We start from the raw sequence: 21,198 nt of genomic DNA on the forward strand, positions 1-21,198 counted from the left end.
ACATTTCACCGATACATTGATCGCTGAAATGCACTTACGTCTAAATTACAACTCAGTACTGCATTAATACAAATGTTAAATTTGCTTCAGAGATTAAGGAATGCAACAGATGTGCAACAGATTGGTCTGAACACTCTTGCTACCACCTTCACTCTAGGTTTAACCTTTTAATGGCAAGAGTCATGCAAAGGATTATAATGAAAGCAAATCCCTTAATGCAATATGGATAAGCAGCAGCTGGACATTCCCTTTTGTTCTACTGAACACACTGCATTTTTTTAGTGTAAGTTTTTGATCAGAGCTACTCTGAAATGAATGTTCAAAGCACAAAATATTTAATGTGGTAAGTAGCAGACTAACATCACAGCATTGACAACACTTTCATATCTGCATATGTTTACTTACATGAAATAAGACCCAAGTGAGTCACATTTCCAAGGGGTGCTCAAATGAATGAGGTGAGAGCAAATAATTTGCAGACTCTGGGACTATGTTGAGCTAGCTAGCTAATCTGAAAAACAAGTCCTTCTTGTAAAGGGCTGTGCTCTTAATACTCAAACCAAAGCACTATATACCAAAAGCGCTAACAAACTTTGAAGTTGCCCTGAGTTGAGGAGGAGGTTGAAGTAGATGGTTTTTCGAAGGCGCCTTATGCTTTTGTGAAAGACAGGAATGGAAGTGACAGTTTCTCAACTTTTATTACAGCTAGGTAAATGAATAACCACATCCCACACTTTTTGAACTTAGATGTTTCTTTTTATATTAGAATGGATTATTGACATAATTTAGTTGCTATGACAACCTGTCCTTCTATCACACTCAGAATAGAGCTGGGTATTTTGTTTGAACTCCCTAAAAATCCAAGAGGAATTTCAACTCAAAGTTCAAGTTTTAACACTCATACGGACAAGGTTTATTCTTCCAGTAAAACCAGCGTTGGCTTATCTATAGCCATTTTCTAGTATCTTGAAGGGGAAAAAACCAAATCCAACACACCGGATTCAGTGGGACTTGATTAAAAATAACTGACTTGTTATTCTGTTTAGAAGGACAGCAAAACATTTTTAAAGTAGAAGCTGAAAAGAAATTTGAAGAGCTGGACTGTGAAGGGTGAAGGCTTAGAACAGCTGGTAGTTTTAAAGAAACCAGAGTCCCAGGGCATACAAACTGCATCAACAGATGGTCTGTAACTAGTATAAAGCTATAAATTTCTTCATTAGCATATATCACAAATTACAGCAACATGTCAATCAAACAGTCTTTCCTTAAACAAATGCAGTTGATGAATGCATACACAATACAAAGAGATAAAAAGCGGTGCTTCTGCCTTTGGAGAAAAATATGCACGTTCAAAATTTTAAAGCCATTGCAGTTTTCAGAAGTTCAACACCTTGCCCGGCACAAGGCTAGCTAGATCTGATTTCTACAGTCAGCTGAGACTGACACTTATGACAATCCTAAAAGCCTCCCAAGTTTTCCAAAATGACTGAAACTTCTTATTGAGAAAGTAACATTAAATACGTTTCAAACCAAGCATGTACATTTCAAAATGCGTCTCAGCAATTCTTTAACAAATATAATGGGAAAAAATGATTTACAAAACTCACTAAAAACCTTGGCATTTTTTCACCCAGTTAAGCAATGTTTCATGTTTTCGCCTGTGTCCTAAGTGTTCAATGTTAAACAATAAGTCAGTCATTTATACTCATCCCTTCTCCTTTCCACTACAGATTTAAGGAACAGGAATGTTCCTTCCAGCTTTCTTTGGCCAATTTTTCCTCTGAAAAAAATGCCAGTTGTCCTATCATCAGTAATATTTTATAAGTAAGTGTAGATGCAAGGCTAAGATAATTTTAGTAGCTTTCTCTCTAGTGAGAAATGCCTTTACACTGGAAAGTAAAGTCAGTCTTTATACCTAGGTCAATCACTTTTCAGAGAGGCAAACCGTTAGTTATGAAGACTTAATCCCACCAAGTAGAACCAAGTCTAATGAACTTTATAGAAGCAGAAAATATGTAATAAACATATTCTGGCTACATTCTAGATTTGAGACATATCACAGTAACTTTGAAAATATGAAGCAGAAAAGTGACAAAAAAAAACCTCCTCCACTTTTAATACCAATGATGTTTTTAAAAAATAGTTTCAGGTCCACAGGATCCATGTACCCAAAGCATTTTTTCATTGGCTAAATAATTTCAGACAGTGGGTGAATATCCTCTCGATATTCAACTGCTATACTAATAACAGTCTTCATATATTCCACAGCTAAACTATCACTAATTACTTAATATAGATGATCAATTAAATTTACTGAGTGTAGAGCAGATGGCAAAGTTCAATAAGAAACTTTAATTGCTAAGTAAATCCCCTCCCACACACCAGCCCATACCTTATCCATGTCCAATGTTGTTTCTATCATCTCCAGAAACTTTGAGAAGTCAGAGTAGATATCATTAAGAGGTGTTATAAACACTGCCAACAACAACATCTGGTGAGCTCCTGTTAAGAACAAACAAGAAAAATTATCATTCACAAAACCCCACAACTTTATCAGAATTCACTTATCCAAGATAAACAGCACAACTATATAGCTGGTTAATTTTTCTTAAGACTGGGTATGATGATTTCATTGACACAAGTATATCTTTTTCTAAAATTGGCATTATCCAATTTATGTTCTGATTAAGCTTGTACCTATTCTGTCATCTTTGTTCATATCTGGTGGTATTAATTCCCTTCTACTATGAGTAAAACTATGAACAACAGTTTGAGAACAGACCTGCTGTCTGAACATTACCTATTCTTGCACATAAAAAGTTAAAATGGCTTTAGTAAAAAGTATATTCTACAGCAACCAATTTTAAAGATACAAAGTGGAAGTTTCATCATCTACACTCAGAGTTTTTAATTTTTCTTAACTGAAAATTACCAAAAATGGGTAATACTTGGTAGGTTACAATATGGATATAAATAGAAATTGAGGTGTATGTTTTTTGGTTTTGTTTTCCTTAAAAAAAGACCATCTACTCTAACCAGATCTTTATAGTCACTGATCTTTCCACTAAACAGGAAGTCATCAAAATTAAATTAGTCTTTTCCAACGTATTTTGTTAGCACAGATACTCTGTAGCACCAAGTATAACTGCATAGCACACATTTTGGTTGGAAGTCCATAGAACACAGTAAGCATCGAACGCAAAATGCAGTTCACAGTTAACTTAACATGCACAGATATTGCCAATTTTGTGAAAGAAGTATTTTCTTCAGGCCTACAAATAAACACCTATCCAGCAGCCAGCTGTGAAAATGCTCTGTCAGTAAATGAATGTTTACATCTTTGCAGCCACTTCAAGTTATGATTTAATCACAGAAAGTTTAGCATTATTGACTATACTATTTACATAAAATGCCTCAAAAAGAATCCAATACTATGAGCTTACAGTCGTTGCATTATGTACAGAATTACACCATTTGCCTCTGATGTTTACAGGCAAGGCTTTGCACATTAACAGAGAAACACAGAATTAAGCTCTGGCTACTTCAGAGCCTCCCAATTTCTTACCAGACTAGGGGAAAAGGTCCTAATCTTTCCTAAGAAAAATTTCTGTACAAATTTATAAAACTGACACAGTGAGGACATGATTACCCAAGGGAATCTCTCCTCTCTCTCAGCACTGTAACTCAAGTAGAAAAAAGAAGTTTGTTTTGTCTCCTTTTCCTCCTGTACCTTTTTGCTTCCTCATTCCCCCAAGCTTTTAAAGTTAAAGCTCTTAACTGATTGGTATCTATTAATAGAGAAAAAAATTACATGTTGTTGAGAGATTATTGAACTTGTAAAAATAGAGTCTTCTGATGACTAAAAATCTTCAAAACTAAGAGAGATCTGAAATAAAGTACAGCTTGCTTCTTATTCCAAATCTCTTGCTTGCTCTCTGTCACATCTGTGGTTTGGTTTTTTGTGGTTTTTTTTTCCATCCTGGAAAAAGACACATCTAAACCAACCTAGAAAATAGAAGGAGGTAGTAAAGAAGGAAGAGACTGAACAGCAGAAAACAAGTTTCACGTCCATTCTTCAGAGCGGACTTCGCAGTTCCCAGTGTACCAGCTGACAGAGTGTACGGCACACACAATGAAGTGATCTTCAGTATTCTTGAATTAATGAAAAATGATTGTCCTTGAACTTAAAGTAGCGATTACAATTTCTTTTCTTGAAAGGAGTAAGTAGGAAAGTTTCATAATACTATCCCATTATTTAAGTTTGAAGAGTACATCTTCAGACACCATAGGAAGATGTCACATTAAAAAATTAGAAAATACTAATTTATTAAATAAAATACTAATGTATTTACATATATTTATGCTATGGTTCAAACTGATACATCGCAAAATTCATTTACACTTTCAATCCAACTTCATGTTCAGTATCCAACACTTGAAGGAAGTAAAACAGTGGAGTCAGTGAATACTGAGGATTTATAAAGGTTGTATGTGTGTGCTTTTCTTAAAAGCGTAACACTTGGCATTAAGAGAATATGAGCAAGAAACGCCATTGAAAAATTCTAAATTAAACTCCAACCTGTCTTGCACCTGCATTCATAAACTCATAAAAGATGCATGGTAAAAAAAAAAACGACTTTTGCACCTACTCAACATTATTAGCATGTAAGCTAACCATTGAGAGACAGAATAATAGACCTATGTACCGTCAAAAGCAGAGATGCATATTGATCACAAAGCCTATCTGCTTCCAGGTACAGTTTTTAATTTAAACCATAATTTACTTATTGAACACAGATAAGTGTTTACTACATGCACTAAAGACTTTACTATTGATATGGTTTAAAAGGTTGTATAGAAATTAAAATCAAGCACTAATCTTCAAACTTGAAACATTTATACAGTTTGGCAGCGAACAGAAGTATGAAGACTGACACTATCTATCAAGGGAAAACAGACACATATCAATGACTAAATGCACTTAAACCAGGCATTTTGATGGTAGAAAAGGTCTTAGAAAAAATGGTGAGGAAAGAATAAAGAGCAAAACGGAAATTGGGATAAAATATAGTATGGGTTTACTGGAGGTGGATCATATCTGTATAGTGCAACATCTGTCCGAGATAACTGACTGCCGAAGACAAAAGGAAATCTGTAAGCCTAATCTGGGCTCTTCTAACGCATTCAATATGGGGTCACATGGGATGCTAAGATGCAAGATTCATGATTAATACAATGATCAGAAGGCAGATAAAGAAGACATCACCGACTTGCAAAAGATGAATGAGCTGGAAGGACATCAGCAATACAGTTCCTGCAGGGCTCATACAAGCATTTATCTTTTTAAGATGTGTGAATTACTGATATTAATGCACAAAAGAAGGCTGCTTATAAAATTCACTAATATACACAATGTGGAAGATATCAGTAGATGAAATTGGAACAAAATAAATCAGGAACGTAACTAACTGACCTTGAAAACTGGACTAATGGAAATGAAGTAAAATTTAACAGCGAGTAAGATGACGCATTGATAGATAAACGAATTTCCACTATGAGTAGGGGAATAATCAGCTGGAAACGACAAAGGATGGGAAACAGCCAAGTTCAATCACAACACGGTTATGATGCACGCCAGTGCAACAGTCATGGAAAGAACAGTACTGGAACATGCAATAAGAGGTATTTCCAGAAGCAGTAAGGGGGTATTCAAGCCACTGTATACCATATGGTAAAAATACACCTGGAACCCAGCATACAGTTCCTGTATTCTGCATATTTATAGGCTTAAAATAAAGAGTATCAGTCTGAGATGGGAACGAAGATGCTTCAGCAGCTTCTTGAATACAGACATCTTGTAAGTACCTAGATTTTATGCCCCAGCAATTTGAGTAATTAACAACTTCTCCCTTTTGCCAGCAACAGAAAAATGATTTGATGACTCAAGAGTTCTTTCCCGTCTTATGCACGTTTCTTACGTCTCAAAAATTTTAAAAAAGTGATCTTCACTCATTAGCCCCCTCCTCAGCTTTCGTCATCTATAAAAACAAGCATCTCAACAAAGCAATGCTTCATACTGAGGGAAAGGCAACCACTGCTGATCACTTCATGGTGTAGTTGCTCTATCTCCCCCACAGCCATTCACGAGAAAAGAAAGTTCTGAAACTGGCAGATACTCAGAATTGTCAAAAATCTTTCTAACTTTCCATCTTTTAATGAGTTAAAAGACTTTGTACAGTCTTAAACAGGAGAATTATCAGATACAGTCTGAATCAGTCACATATGTTCAAAATTACCAGACCATTCTTGTACTTTAAACAAGGGCGTACAAGTACAAAGAAAAATAAAAATAACACATTTTACCTATTTTAAATTATCTTAGATATACTGCTGATGAATGCCCTACTAAGGCCGACGGATTCACATGTAAAACAGCATGAATCTTTTGCAGTCTATTAATTTTTCCATATGGTGAGCTTAGCAGTTTGCCTTACACAGCTTGCTCCTTAAGACTTCTAAAAATGGCATTGTTTTCCTACCCCAATGTTATGACAGAGAAACTCTGTTGATCCAAATGACAACTAATAGAAAAAGAAGTAAAGACAGGAAGCAAGCATTTTGAACTAATACCTCAGTTTAAGATGGAAATCCAAGAGATCCATGCCAAGGCAAATCCAAGCAGAGTCTGTTTGGAAAAGCCAAAGGGACATATGACTGAGGCAGCTAAAGCATGGCACAGCTCTTTAAAAAAAAAAAACAACCAAAAAAACCCAAAACAAACAAACAAACAAGTTGTTTCTGCCAGTTCCTTCCCAGTTTTAAATCTTAACTGCTTTTGGAAATAGCACAGCCAGCAACCAAGAATTAATTTATTTTAAGATTAATATTTTAGAAGATAAGTTTCATTGCTTGAAGTCATAAAACTATAGTACAGAAAAGAATAAGATACTGGGTAATATTACTGTCTACTCAAATACAGGAAAGGAATTTTTATAACCATACCATTTCAAAAATTATTTGTCTTTAAGGCTTGATGCTTGCTTTATGCAAAGAGCTTTTCAAACAAATTAATGGGCTTCTACAGAAATATGCTTTCTGACAGGCTAGGACTGCTATTGCTGTATTGAATCACCCCCGTTATGCTGACACTTATTCTGCGTTTTCTTGGTAACACACAGAAAAGGAAAGGAAATAACAACCTTTGTATTTGCTAGACTTGCTTGTCATAGCATTGAGCTTCCAACTAATGAAGGTCAGAAGAAACCCTGCCACGTTACTCTTATCAAACACAGGAGAATTACGATTTAAAAAAAAAAAAAAAAGCCATTCAAATTATACCGATAATCCTTAAACTGTTTTTTTGTGTTTAATTACAACGAAAAGTGCAAAGTGTCTTCAAAAGGGACACAACAATATTGTATGAATGGTATCTTGTTTGTAAGATCATAATACACACACAATTGGTGAAGAATTCTTAGAGACAAGTCGACATCAAAGATTACCAGCCCATCACCCAACAGTTCAAGTGTTTCAGCTAAACACTAATTGGAACGCTTTTTCACGTAAAGATTTGGCTATGTTTATTTTTAAGTATCTGATTGGCATTTCAGAATTTCAGCTCATTTCAAATTCAAATGTCTTTAAGCTTTATTCCTGAAACAAAAGCACACAGGAAAAAAGGTAATCTTTGGAAATCTACACACTATTTCTTTGCATCATCAGTGTATTATAAAACATTGAAAATAGACAGGGGTAGCACTACCTTCATGTTTTTCTAGTGCTTGTACAACATTAGGCAGTTGATTAATAGCCTGATACATTCGGTAACAGTCCTGTAAGTTTGCTGCTTGTCTCTGAAATTTCTTTGCCAGCCGGTTAAGGTCTGGGAAGCGACGTAAGAGATCTTCTTGAAGGCACTGACGTAGTTCTGGATCCACCACAAAAGCTTCAACCAAATTCAACCTAAATAAGAAGTTCATAACAATGATTAGCATGGTCTATTCTTTTATGTCACTAATTAGAATGAAAACATTTATCTGGCAGTTTCTACCTATCTTTTCTCTATGGCTGTATCCATTGGCCAACTTTCCTGATAAAAGAACAAATGAAACTAGGAAAACGCATGAGCTGAGAAAGCAAGGATATTTAGCCTATGTCATGCTTCTGTACTTTTTAACAGTTGGGCTACCTAATGAACAGCATTGGAGTGAAACTTTTTCAAGTGCAAATGCCAACATCTGTTCTGTAGGTATGTCAAAGCTCAGAATCTACTTTGAGATTAATCCTTTCCCTGCACCATAAAAAAAGTCATCCAGTAGTCAATGAAAGAACAGATATTAAGTGGGAAAAACCCACACTGTAGGATAAAAAACACTCTTGGCAGAATTTAGCTGCCTGTGGTCAAGGCTAACATTGACACTGTGCAGCTGTGCATCCCGGTATCACAGAATTGGAAACCTTGAGGTTAGAAGGCACCTCTGGACATTGACTACTCAAACCCCTTTGCTCAAAGTAGGGCCAGCTAGAGCCTGCTGCCCAGGACTGCGTCCAGTCACATTTTGGGTGTCTCCAAGGATGGCCACAGTACCAACCCCTGGGATACACCACTAGTGACTGGCCTCCAGCTGGACTTCATGTCCCTGATGACAATCCTTTGAGGCTGGCAGTTCAGCTAGTTTTCAGTCCACCACAGTCTACTTATCTAGTCCATACTTCATCAGATTGAATGGGAGATAGTGACAAAAGCCTGCTGAAGTCAAGATAAACAACATTCACTGCTCTTCCCTTATCCAACAACCTAGTCAATTTGTTGTAGAAGGCTATCAGGTTGGTCAGGCATGATTTTCCCTTCGTAAATCCATGCCAACTACTTCTAATCACCATCCTGCCCTTACTACATTTAGCAACAGGATTATTTGCTCAACCACCTTCCCAAGGGCGAAGATAAGGCTGACCAACCTCTAGATCCCCGGATAGTCCTTTTCGCCCTTCTTGAGGATTGGAAGAAAGCAAATGTCACTCCTATCTTCAGAAGCCTCCTCCAACCATCATGACCTTTCTGAGAAAATCAAGACTGGTCCTACAATGACTTTGGCCAGCTACCTCAGCACTTGTGGGTGTATTCCTTGGTCCCATGGACTTGCATGTGCCCAATTTGTTTAAATGTTTGCTCCTCTAATGAGGTTCTCTCTTCTTTGCTCCAGACTTTGCCACTGGTTTGAGATGCATGGGATTCCTGAAGGCAAATCTTACCAGTAAAGATTGTTGTAGAGAACTGTGTAAGAAAGAGGTGTGAGAAGCCTTGTCTGGGGCTTCCTCACCTTCACTCAAGAGCTGCATTCAAACTAAGGCACTTGTCCTTGGTTCTCATCTGAGCTATGCTGCAGCCATGCCTGTGCCTGGCCATGCACTCCACTGATCCAGACCATCACCCGTTGACTTGACTTCCTTGCTTCACCTCAGATCATCACTACAGACTTGCCTGGAGACCCGGACTGTTGGCCGAAGCTGGCTACTGTCACCAGATATACCCTCTTTGCCCCATGCAGGTATTGGAGGACTGATCCTTATCAATGAGGGTACTGTCTCTACCTGCCTTGTTGTCACCGTTGACTCCCAGCTTGCCCTCCCTTCAGCCTACCCTTGCTGCTGCTCCCTGACATTTTAGTTTTGGGTTTTTTGGCTTTTGGTTTGTTTTTTTTTGTGTGGTTTTTTTTTAATAGTGAAATAAATATTCTTTAAGTGCTGAAAGCAAGCATAAAGCTCAATGAGAAGTGACAGAGCATTAAATTATATTTTCCCCTACTAGAATGTAAGAGAACTTTCATACATTTCTTGCTTTCTTTTTTTGCACCAGTTAACATTGTCATCTTTACATATTTTGCGTTACTTTCCATTTGCAGTTAAACAAAGAAAGTCAGATATTGTTCATTTTGGAATGCCAGAGAGTTCGGTGTTCTTTGGTCACACTTTAGGAATACAAAGGAAGAACTCTGCCCCCTTCAGAGACCTCCACACATGATATACTGTGTTGATTCTGGTTAATGACATTAACATGCTATCTCTATCAGTATCTTGGCTTCAGCAGGGAAGTTAATTTCATTCAGAGACATGCAAGCAGAGAAAGGACAGCTTTCACCACATTATTTCTACTGTTTTGCTTACTGGCAGAAAAATGCATCAGTGTCAATAACACGAACATTTGCATTTGCAAACTGCATGGGGAATGACAATTTTTTTTGTCATTTTGAAAGCAGCAATCTCTGCATTACACCATGCAGTGTTCTGCAGAGAGCGCTAGACACCTGAAACAGTACACAGAGGTTAACATGGTACACTGCCGCAGCTAATTAGTAAAGACAGTCACTCAAGAAACAAAGGCTTTGTCTAAGGTAACACAAGAGAGACAGACCCCTGGACAGGTAGAAGTACATTTCTCTATATAAAAAATTCAAAAGGAATGTCCTTCTGTTGCAGAAAGTGTTCTACCCACAGCACTCCAGTGAACCTTGCACATTATACCAAACAAAATCAATGAAAAAGACAAGAGAAGAATCCTACCTCTACATTTATCCATTCAACTATTGCCTTAATAAATAAGTTTAAAGATTGACATTGTTGACGCATAACGGTGCTTTATTTCCAAAAAGGATAGGAAATGTGGGAAATCTCTAAAAGATACATTAAATTTTCAGCATGTATACAGAGCTTGTGAGAAGTAGACAGGAATATACTTAAGATACCTACTGCAAGAATGCAGAACAAGACTTGTATAAGTAACTTCATAATAGCCAAATAACTTCCAATTCTGATCCCTGCTGGTGTTTCTGAGCACAATTTCTAGCTTTCAGGCTTCTGGCAAATGCTTTGGAGGAATAACAAGAATTATATGATTCTGTCACAGCAGATACATTACCATTTTTATTAAAAATACCCACAATTTACCTAGCAGACCTGACTTAAGACTCACATCACAAACTTCTCAGAAGCACCAGCAGCAACTGGTGACCAAACACACTCTGTAAAGACCAGATTTTTTTAATATTAAAAAAAAAACAAACCAAAACCCAAAACCAGAACAACCACCAAAGAGAGCCAATACAACTGCTTAACAGCCTAAATATAAGCCTACTAACCAAATGTCTGCCTACTTTCCCAAGGGCATTACAGAAGGAATAAATCCCATCTGCAGGTCTTCACCTCAAACTATCTTCAGCCCTGTCAGAGCTTACTGAAACTATCTAGGGGCAGTACCTGCCAACTTGTTCCTCTTCATAGGAACCAAGTAGCTTGGTCATTTTTAGTAATCTGGAAACAATTCCTTTGGCAAAAACAAGACAGGATTCACTGAAAACTTACAATAAAGCATACCCACATGTTCTTACTGTTACCCTGCTTGGTCTTTAGCAGTTATGTCATGGCAAACACACACAAGAGACTGCACTATTCTGATGCTACGTCCTTTCACTTCCCAGGTGACATGCAGGATTTGTAAACCTATCTATTACTTCTCAATTATCAAAATATCACCACACATCAATCCATAAACAGGCAGTAGTCATGAATACCTTTTTATTTTCTTACCTGCAAAGCTGCACTAAGTTCTAGTTTAAAACACCCTTTCTTCACTTATTACAAGTACTAGGAAGAAAGCAACACACACATTTGGAGGCTTTATCCAATTATAAAAGTGAATTTTAAGCTAGAAAAATACTACTCTTGCCTGGGGTAGGAAACCAGGGTATGGTGGTTTTATCCAACCTGCTTAAGCTACAGACTACTCCATGATTTCCACATTAAAATTTTCAGTATAAAAACTATTTTCTCTGATTTTGATGACCAATCTCAGACATGCAAGAATGTGCAAAATTCAAGTTTGTCCTCTATATTAGATCCCATCTTGCCCTCTGATAGCTTATGTTTCAGGCCAGAGCATTTAGTTTCTCTTCCAAGAGGTCCTTACACAAGCAATAATCCTGGTAGTCATACACACATGGAATCACTTCTTGAAACTTACTGAATTTTGCGCTTGGAAAAGACCAGCAGCAACAGTTTCTATAATGCCACAGTACCTTATCTTTAAAACCCAACTGCAGAGAGACTTGCCGTCAACCTGACACATAGATGCCCAGCACCCTTTCTGAATCCATGTGAAAGCTCTGTAAGACACAGGCAGATTACATTCTTTCTTTCTAGACACATTGCTTTATACTTATTCTCAATAAAATCCAAGCCATCCCAGTTCTGTCCAATCAGTCAGGCTGTTTTGGTTTTCATTAAAAGTTTGGTCTTACTTGTACCACCTATAAAAGTGTCATTACCTTACTAGCCAGCTGCTATCCTCATCATTACAGAATATCTCAAGTGCAGCTTCTTTTTTTTTTGAGCTTGTGCCTTTTACACAAACAAACCCTTCACTTTCATCCCACGACTCCTTCAGCTTGTTCAGCAGCCTCTTGGATAAGAACTTGTCAAAGGCATTTTGGAAGCTCTAATTTATTCTTTTTTTCCCCTCCTTTGTCACAACAATGCCAAGTTCAAAGAGTTCTCAGATCAGCATGATACAATTTTCCTCTGCCAAAACCATGCTAATTAGACTTACATCTCATGACCTTCCTAGTACTGTTCTATCTTCGCCCCCCTATATTTGCCAACCACAAATATAAGGCTGACAGGTTTGTGTTCATGCCACATTTTGCATAACAATTTCCTGTATGGTAAGAATACATACAAGGTTGCTGAATAGAAACGGCTACGTTAAAATAATGCAACTATGAGCCATGCCTAATGCTCACAAGTAATAATGAAATCAAATGACACGTTGTTTTTAATATAAAGCTTGACTGAGGAAACAAAAAGAGAAAATACAAAAAGAAACAAAAAAATCCAAGAAAGTGTAATCAAACAACAGCTGACAACATTGGATAACTTGTTTCTGCCACACAGCTGAAAGGGAAAGGAAAATAAGGCAAAACTTTCCACCACAGATCTAAGGCAGCACACTCAAGATAACAAACAATTACAACTAGTGAAACCACACTAGAACATAAATTAAATCTTTTTTTCAAGATGGTTATTTAAATTTGCAAATTAAACCACAAAAACAGGAAACAAAATTTCAGCTAACGTAACTGAAAACTAACACAAGTACTTTTCTTCAACTTGGAAGTGATAACCCCCTTTTTTTTCCTGCTATTCAAAACCATGGCTATTTATCAGCTTTCAAGTGCAATAACAAGTAACGTTAGGCTTAATGTGCCCAAAGAGAGAACCCCACCTATCTCCAAGTTTCTGTTGGATATTCTGGAATCCAACTGAAAGCATTTCATCCTCTCCCGTGTTTTATTGTTGATAAGAGGAGTCTCTCAGACCTACTATTAACAGACAAAGACTAACACTCCACACCAAAAGAAGGACAACAAAAATCTGTTTTCAAGCTCATAAATGGCACGCACTTTCCCAAGTCTCATCACAATGCTTCCGTTCCACCAAGGTTTACATCTCATTTGACATCAGAAAAGATTGCTTCTTCCTTTGCTACGTCTACGCAGCATTTTTGATCATGATTTTAAGATTATTGCACTCAATACTGCCACAACGCAGAGGTGGTCAGGAGGGTTTAATTATATTTCTAGGCTTTTACAGAGCCAGATATAGAAGTTTAAGTTAATGGGAAAACATTAATTAAGCCTGATTTGTATACAGATTTCATAGAAGCATGAAAATAATTGTCTGTAGAAATAGTAACTAACAGATTAAAATAAAAGACCAGAGTTACAATGAATAGAATATTTGTAATGCCTGAGCAGGATTGGCCAGCACAAAAAAACCCCTAACAAACCAGTGAGCTGTACAACAAGCTCAGTTATAAAGCACCCAGGTTTTAATCTCTCCTCCACCGACACCCAGCCAACCCCTGGGCAGTTCTGCGCCCCCCCTCTGCATGCAGGAAGGGGAACGCTTCCTCCAAGCACCTCTGCTCAGAAAAAGGACTCTCAGGTTTTTTATCACATTATGAAACTTGGATCCATATATAATGAGTAATATATATCTATTTAATTACTACTACAGAGTAGTAAATTAAAAATCCCAAATTCTGGTAGACATTTTGGTGGTGAAAACCTGTACTAACTAGAAATTCCACATGACGCAAGGAAAAAAGCATTAACATTGAAATCAAATCAAGAATACACTCTTTTACAGGAGAAGCTGACTTACTTTTAAAAGGATCTTAAAGGTTGTAACTCCCCTGGCTATACAACAGCCAAGACTTCTGAAGAGCATACATTTGTACTCTCTGCCTGCTAAAGGTTTTCTATGACTGCAGAATGAGATCAACTTTTCTGTCCAACTGTTCAACTTGACTATAGAGAATTTTATCAGAGAAATGCCACTTACAAAAGCAGCATATTAAGGACTGCTTTAAGATATGCTAAGACTTTCATCTCACCACAAAAGTTTCAGAATATGTGCAATTCTACCAGTTCAATTTCTTATTTCCTTTATACAAAGGAAAGTGGAAAACACTTCATGTATCATTATTTTGGTTTCCCTCGGGTTTCTTTCAACTCAGGTTTCTTCTTAATCCAATGTAGCAGAGGTAAACCCTCCCTGGACACACTTAACCCAGACATATAAAACTGACAAATTCTTCTTTTTGAATCCTATAGAAATTACCTGAATAACGTAATAAACTACAGCCTCAGGTACTGCCCCTTGAACAGGAGGGCAGGGCAAAGCCAAGCCACCATCTTACCTGTTCCAATTGGGTTTTCTTTTCCACATATAGCATTTGGGATTTTAACATCCTGGAGGAAGTCCACACTAGAGCAAGTTGCTGTAGTTGATTAATACCAGCATTTATGTTTTCCAGCCAGAAATAAGCAAGGCACTGTCCTAAGCTCCCTTTATAAACTTCTCCCTGGTGACCAAATCGTTCCCTAGACAAATATCTTCTCTCACAAAAATCAGCTGAAGTCCAGTTGTCGCCACCTCACATAAGCAGTAAATATCACCTTAAATTTACAAAGCACTTTTCATGACAGAGAACTCCAGTATGCTGTACAGCCTTTGAGGTATTAAGACAGACACCTAAGATGGGCACACAGGAGCCTAAATCAGATATCCAAAGCCTGACACTGAGAATGACTTTACTCCAGCACACAGCTTAGCAGCATAAAAATCACACTGACCATCCCAGGTCATTTTCCCCAATACAATCAGAGTCGCTACATGCATCTATAAAAATTGCATTCAAAATTTCTCAGACAAGCACAAATAAATAACAAGGCAAAAGATCTCAACGACCCACACATGCTTTTAGAAGTGCTTAGTTATGCACAAAAGTCTTTGTTATGGAACTGGAGCAATCTTTGTAAATAATTTGAAATAAAAATAACACAAAACCTGAGGAATATGCAACCAGACGTTTTAGAGAGACTAATACCATCAAAAGCCATTTGATTTCACTCATACACCACAGGCTCAATATCACTGATCTTCTCAATCCCCCACTCAGCTTACACACTCGGCTCACACCAAGTGGTTTCTGGAGACTGTGCGCAGACAGAAGTTGCTCTGACTTCTGGCGGCGAGCCTCCAGCTGGTGGCAATACTTACGCAAGCAGCAGGAGCAGCCTTGCAGGAGACTCACCATAAGCACCAGTTCTTCCAGTACTTTGAAGACACAAGATTTGAACCCAGGTTTTTGTTTCATCAACAGCTCTGAACATCGCTCTCTGGATGAGTTATACATACTTCTCTAGCACATCTTACAAAAGAGAGAGTATATCCCAAGCAAGGGGTCAAAATCTTTCTGTTTTTTTAATGAAATTGGTACACTTTGTCCCTACAATATCATTAGGGTCCAAAATCTTATGTTTGAGTGAGTGTCACAAGTTGTCCATCTGAGTAAGCTCTCTTTCAGCTCTCCCAAATACGCATGCATGCACAAGGGTCTGTAGTTCAGAAACAGACAACCCACCCAATTCCAACAGACTTGTGCAAGAGGCTTGCGCCCAGGTGAGCAAGGCTTCTTCCTACCCTGTCTGCCAAAAAAGCAGCCTGCACCTTCACATCTATTTCCCTCCACACTAAACAGCTCCAGTTCTTCTGTTTCCCACTTGCTCTTGCCCAAACCATGAGACCTGTTATCATTTCTTCTTAGCATGCTAGCACAAAGCTGGGTTTGTTTCCTCAGTTAAGAACATGCTATAAATGCTTCTGCAATATCAAATGACTTCACAGCTCCCCCCCCCCCCCCCGAAAACCACTGTTACAACCTAAAAAAAGAAAGAGCTAAACTAAAAGACACAGCTTGCCTAAATAGCAAAACTTTCAAGATGACAGTGAAGGAGTACAACAGTGTACATACATCCTCAATTCAGAATTTAAAGTACATTACTGTTTTATGTATGGGATATGAAATTACAGGCTTCTAGCAATGAAGAGACATTGTATAATAGAGTAAATTAACAGAAAGAGCAAACCAGTAACAAACAACCCCACAGTGATGCATCTTACAATTTACCTGTAATGTTTGCATTCCTAAAGACAATGTCGTCATCGCAGTAAGATGATAGTGATTCTCGTACTCTGATCTCCTTCCTAGCTTCTTAAAAGATTTTGCAATGATTTCCAGTTCTAAACCCAAACAGAGAGTTTCAAAATTTTTGCTCTGCAGAAACAAAAGTCATAGAGACCAAGCATGACCTGGCTCAGTGGTACAGCTTGAAAGCTGTCCTGCTCTTTACACAGGTAAGCCACATAGCATGGAGGAAGAAAAGCTGGTAGTCTGGTAAAGGCAGCTGCAGACATCCCAGGCTGACGCTGAAGGTAACGCTCCCAGTAGCAGCCCCATCCTTAAACACACATCTTCATTTGCTGTGGCTGTGTTAGCTTTCCACCAGTGAGGCTCCCCTGAACTAGCTCGCTCTGGAGTGGCTCTGCCAGCTGTGGACAAGCCCAGTTGTATCTTGATGTTGGCTTAAGCTGGCTAGGAAATTATGCCTTCAAGCCACAGTCCCACATACACTTCTAAGCTGGCGGAAACCAGCACCACCACCACAAAAAGTGTGAGGTAGTATTGCTACCTGCTGCTCTCCTCCACCCTGCCATACTTTCTCCCTCTGGTCAGAAGGGAACTCAATCAAGGGATCTCCAGGCAAGTATCCAATGCCCTCAGGATGTATTTAGTACTAGAAATTGGCCTTCATTCCACTATTAGAGAGCAGGTCTTTGGATTGAACTCACTACTACTCTTTTAATCTCAAATGTATAACTTGAAGCAATCATGAACATGCTGACTATTTCTTGCAGCTCTACTGAAGTAGTCCCTTGCAATGCAGAGTCCAAGGTTTGAAGAGCAGCTTTAGACCCTAGAGGAGCCACAGAAATCACATTGCACACACCTCCAGAGCACTGCGTACACAAAGTGTGCTGCTAAGCAGCCAGACAAAAGTGCTCCACATCAGCGTCCCTGCTGTTTAACCGGAAAGATTAAGCAACATAAAAGAAAGGCACATCCAAACATCAGTCTCCTGCCTTTTCTAGTTTTCCTGATTAGTCCCCAAACCATCCTACCACTAAAACAATACTGGATATTTGCAACCTCAGAATGGTCCACTTACAGAAAAATTTTTTAATTCAATAAATGCATTCATTCTTCCAAATAATCAGAGTTCACTCCTCTACATCAGTTACATTTATATAACGAAATTAATATGTATCAGGAAAGCAACAGACTCTTTCCCACCCTACACGAATTCCTGCATATACCATTTGACTATTATGTCAAAGCATAGAGGTAGTAAATTAAAGCCCTGAGATTACATCAGGGGTACCAAGCACAAAATAACTATTTTCTACAACAATCAAGCAAAGCTTTGGAAGCTGATAAGTATTGACTGTGAGGTTGGAAGCTAATGAGCTCAGAATAAAAATAAAAAAAAAGACCCCAGCATTCTCAGAAAAAGCATCGTTAACTCCAATATAATGTTTTCTTCCCCAAAGATACTTAGTGTAGTCTTATTTTTTCTGAAATAGGTTACCAATAATTCACTATTTTTGCACAAGTGTTTAAACATATTTGAACCCCAGCAGATCCAGCCAGGTAAAGAAGAAAACAATTCTTATTTGGCCAGGTAAAAAAGAAAACAATTCTTCAGCAGAAAAATAAAATCTTGGGTCTTATCCTTGCCAGCAAGGTACCACTTGATGCAATTAAGATCTTGCTCCTGAAGCAGGCTGCTGCAACAGCAATATTTTTAGACCCTGAGGGAAGGGAGTGCCTGGCATCATTCTGAAGCATGTGCAAATAAAGCAGCAGCACACAAGCAGAGCTCTCTTTTGCCTCCTCTAGCCCGAAAGCATGTCAAAGAACTGCAGGGCTCTGAGGCACGCACACAAATTCCCTACAACGAAAAGTAAGAGGAGCAGAAAGGAAACATTTTGTCTTCATTTATAAGGCAAGGCTGGCAGCACTCCTGACTATCACACACCTATCTCTTCACGTGGCCAAGAGCAGCAGGCTGCAAGCTGTGTTTCAGAGCAGTAAGGAGAGGGGTCTTCAGGAGCATTTCTACAGGCAGACGATGACCACAGCTTGTCAAGGGTCCCACTGCTTCTCTCCAGATAGAACAGAAGACCACCTATGCCCTGCAGCAGGGACCTGAAGAGCCCTACCAGCATCTCCCTCTCACCAGCTCCCGCTGATGGTTCACTTTGCGGTTGGGACTACTCCAGGTCTCATGGCAGACCAGCCCTGCTCTACAGGTCCTGAAAATATTAAAACATTTATAGCAAAAAGTATTGTTCCTGTCATATTCTAAAGAAACTTTCATACACCTGTGCATCCAACCTACACGATCACCCCAGTCACAGTTAAAACCAAAACCAAGTGTCTTTTATTTCCCATTCCACAGCCTGGGTATATTACCTACAGTAACAGTCAGCTATCCAAGTTATAGAAAAGGAAAATACACCTTCACTTACGTTTCTCAAAAGCTATGTTTCCCAAATAAGAGTAAAGGTTATTTTTTAATTATTACTAAGAGCTGCCATTCAGACTAGAGTTTTATGTAACAGCGCTATTTAATTTGATTCACCACTCCTCCTCATTCTCAGTTAAGAAATAACAATTATTACCCTTAAAGAATTAAACAGCTCCACAGAAGACGAGCTGGGATAAAAAGGTAAAATTCTCACCTTATAGCAACCTGCTACTTCACAGAATGATAAACACTGTTCCCAACTTTTAAACATGCATGCTTATTGAAGAAAAAAACATACAGAAGATCCATCAGCAAATCATCTTCCACCTCAAAAACCTGGCACAATCTTGCTGGACTAAATAGTCTCTTACCCTCAAGGAACTTTACAGACAAAAGTGATAACAGGATATTTCATAAAACAAGATTCTCTAAGTATCTCCTAAACACTTCGGCAGAGACATGTTTTCTGTCTTCCCAATGTTAGAAGAGACTTGACTTATTAATTTGTTTCCATGTATACATTATTTTTCATACAGTTTCAAAAGCCTGTCTTCTGTAGGAGCTAAAAAATATTAAAGTAGCATCTTCATAGCGAATTTGTCAGAAGGGCAGCAGGTTTATTGAGCAATGGTAGTCAACAGCTCCATTCCACAGATTCAGACACTTTTCCAATTTGAGGACAGGCAGATATCCAATTTATCCTTCTGTAGCAAGTTTGGTAATCCAACTCACAATATAAATTAATTAGCGTAAGCTCTAAAAAAAGTCAAGCACAAAGAGAAAGCAAACACTTACAAGTCAGATCATTAAATCTGAAGAACAGGCTTTTGCTATTGCTTGATCTGCGTTTAAGAAGATGTTAATCTTCTCATGTTTATGATGATAGCAGGTCATGGACCAGCTGCAGAGAAGCAAAAGGATTAATTTTAGATAGCAACTTTCCTCACTTTTTCATGGATTAGTTTTCATCAGGTGAACATGCCAAACCAAATTATTCTGTAACTATGAGACCAAAAGAAAGGGAGCATCAGGAGCTGAAGGCCAGAAAGGGGAATTGGGATTGCCCCTTTTGGCAACTGCCTAGTTTTACTGAATGAGATGCTATACGACATTACACCCTTGATTATTTTAGCATGCTGAATTCCCCATCAAAAGATTAACAAAGCAGCTACACGAACACTAGTACCAGTGCCAATAACAAGGGAGGTGGTGACAATCCACGGTCAAGGAAGCATGACTACACCTTTTGATTTAAATAGTTACAGACAGTGTCAGCCAACTATGAAACAACGCCTAGTGTCACAGGTTGCTGCATGACACGTAAGAGTCAAAACCAGAAAACCTTCACACTGAATTCTGACCACTGAAGACCAAGGAAATCCTACATACAGAACAGCTAGTGGGAGCAAGTGTCAAGGATACAAAGGCAAAAATATCCTAATTTAAATAAAGACAAGAACAACCAGTTTCACAATACTTTTTTTTTTTAAACATTGCCATTCCATCAACATAGTATTTAGGCTTCTGCAAAACAAATGCCCATCTTTTAAGAATTACTAATAAACCTCCATTTCTTATATGATAACAAAGAACAATGGAGATGGCAGAGCAAGAACTCGTCAAGTACTGTACAGTTGTGGGCAAGTTCACAAACTCCATATAGTGAAACTGCCCCACCCAAAACCTTCCAGAGAAACCAAAGATGGAAAGCAGCTAAGGCTGCTTCTCAGCATAATGCCTCACACTGCGCAGGTTTTGTGCCAGTCTTCCCTTTTAATTAAACACAGCTTTTTGGGATCCAGTGATAAAACAATATTATTGCATGGTCTTCAAAGACCAGAGAAAGCTGAGGAAAAGTATTTCCATTATTATTTTTTTCTAAGTGTTTTATTCCTTTCAAGTTTCCATCTATTATTAAAATTAAGTTTATTACACTCCACCAACACTAATACTCTTTTAAATTGCTAACCTGAGCATTTCCTTAAACTAAGTGCAGACTAAGTGCATACTGAACAAGTTCTATTTCTTTGCTGTAAAAAAGAAATATTCTTCATTTACATTCATTCTGTACAGAGAAGAAACTCAAAACTGCATGTAAACAAAACATTAAAGACTTTTACAACCCTTATACATGATAAATGAAATTAAATTACAAGTCAAGACAAAATTATCTTGCCAAAAGCTTCCATTGCAGTTTCCTAACATGCCA

At 38.1% G+C, this 21,198-nt stretch overlaps 1 protein-coding gene across 3 annotated transcripts in view; it reads right to left on the reverse strand.

The window, feature by feature from the left end:
• The window catches only part of MSH2 (mutS homolog 2), a 59,014-nt gene that overhangs the window by 23,643 nt on the left and 14,173 nt on the right, over nt 1–21,198 (reverse strand). For all 3 annotated transcript variants that reach the window (XM_087774000.1, XM_087774001.1, XM_087773999.1), the window contains exons 7-8: nt 7,763–7,962; nt 2,393–2,502 (exon numbers count right to left, since the gene is read on the reverse strand). In XM_087774000.1, the coding sequence (XP_087630126.1) occupies nt 2,393–2,502; nt 7,763–7,962 (310 nt within the window). The remainder of the gene's footprint in view (nt 1–2,392; nt 2,503–7,762; nt 7,963–21,198) is intronic.

Source organism: Nipponia nippon, unplaced genomic scaffold (genome assembly GCF_047370975.1).
Source record: "Nipponia nippon isolate SJK-2023a ecotype South Korea unplaced genomic scaffold, ASM4737097v1 scaffold_4, whole genome shotgun sequence".
Classification (NCBI taxonomy): Eukaryota; Metazoa; Chordata; class Aves; order Pelecaniformes; family Threskiornithidae; genus Nipponia; species Nipponia nippon.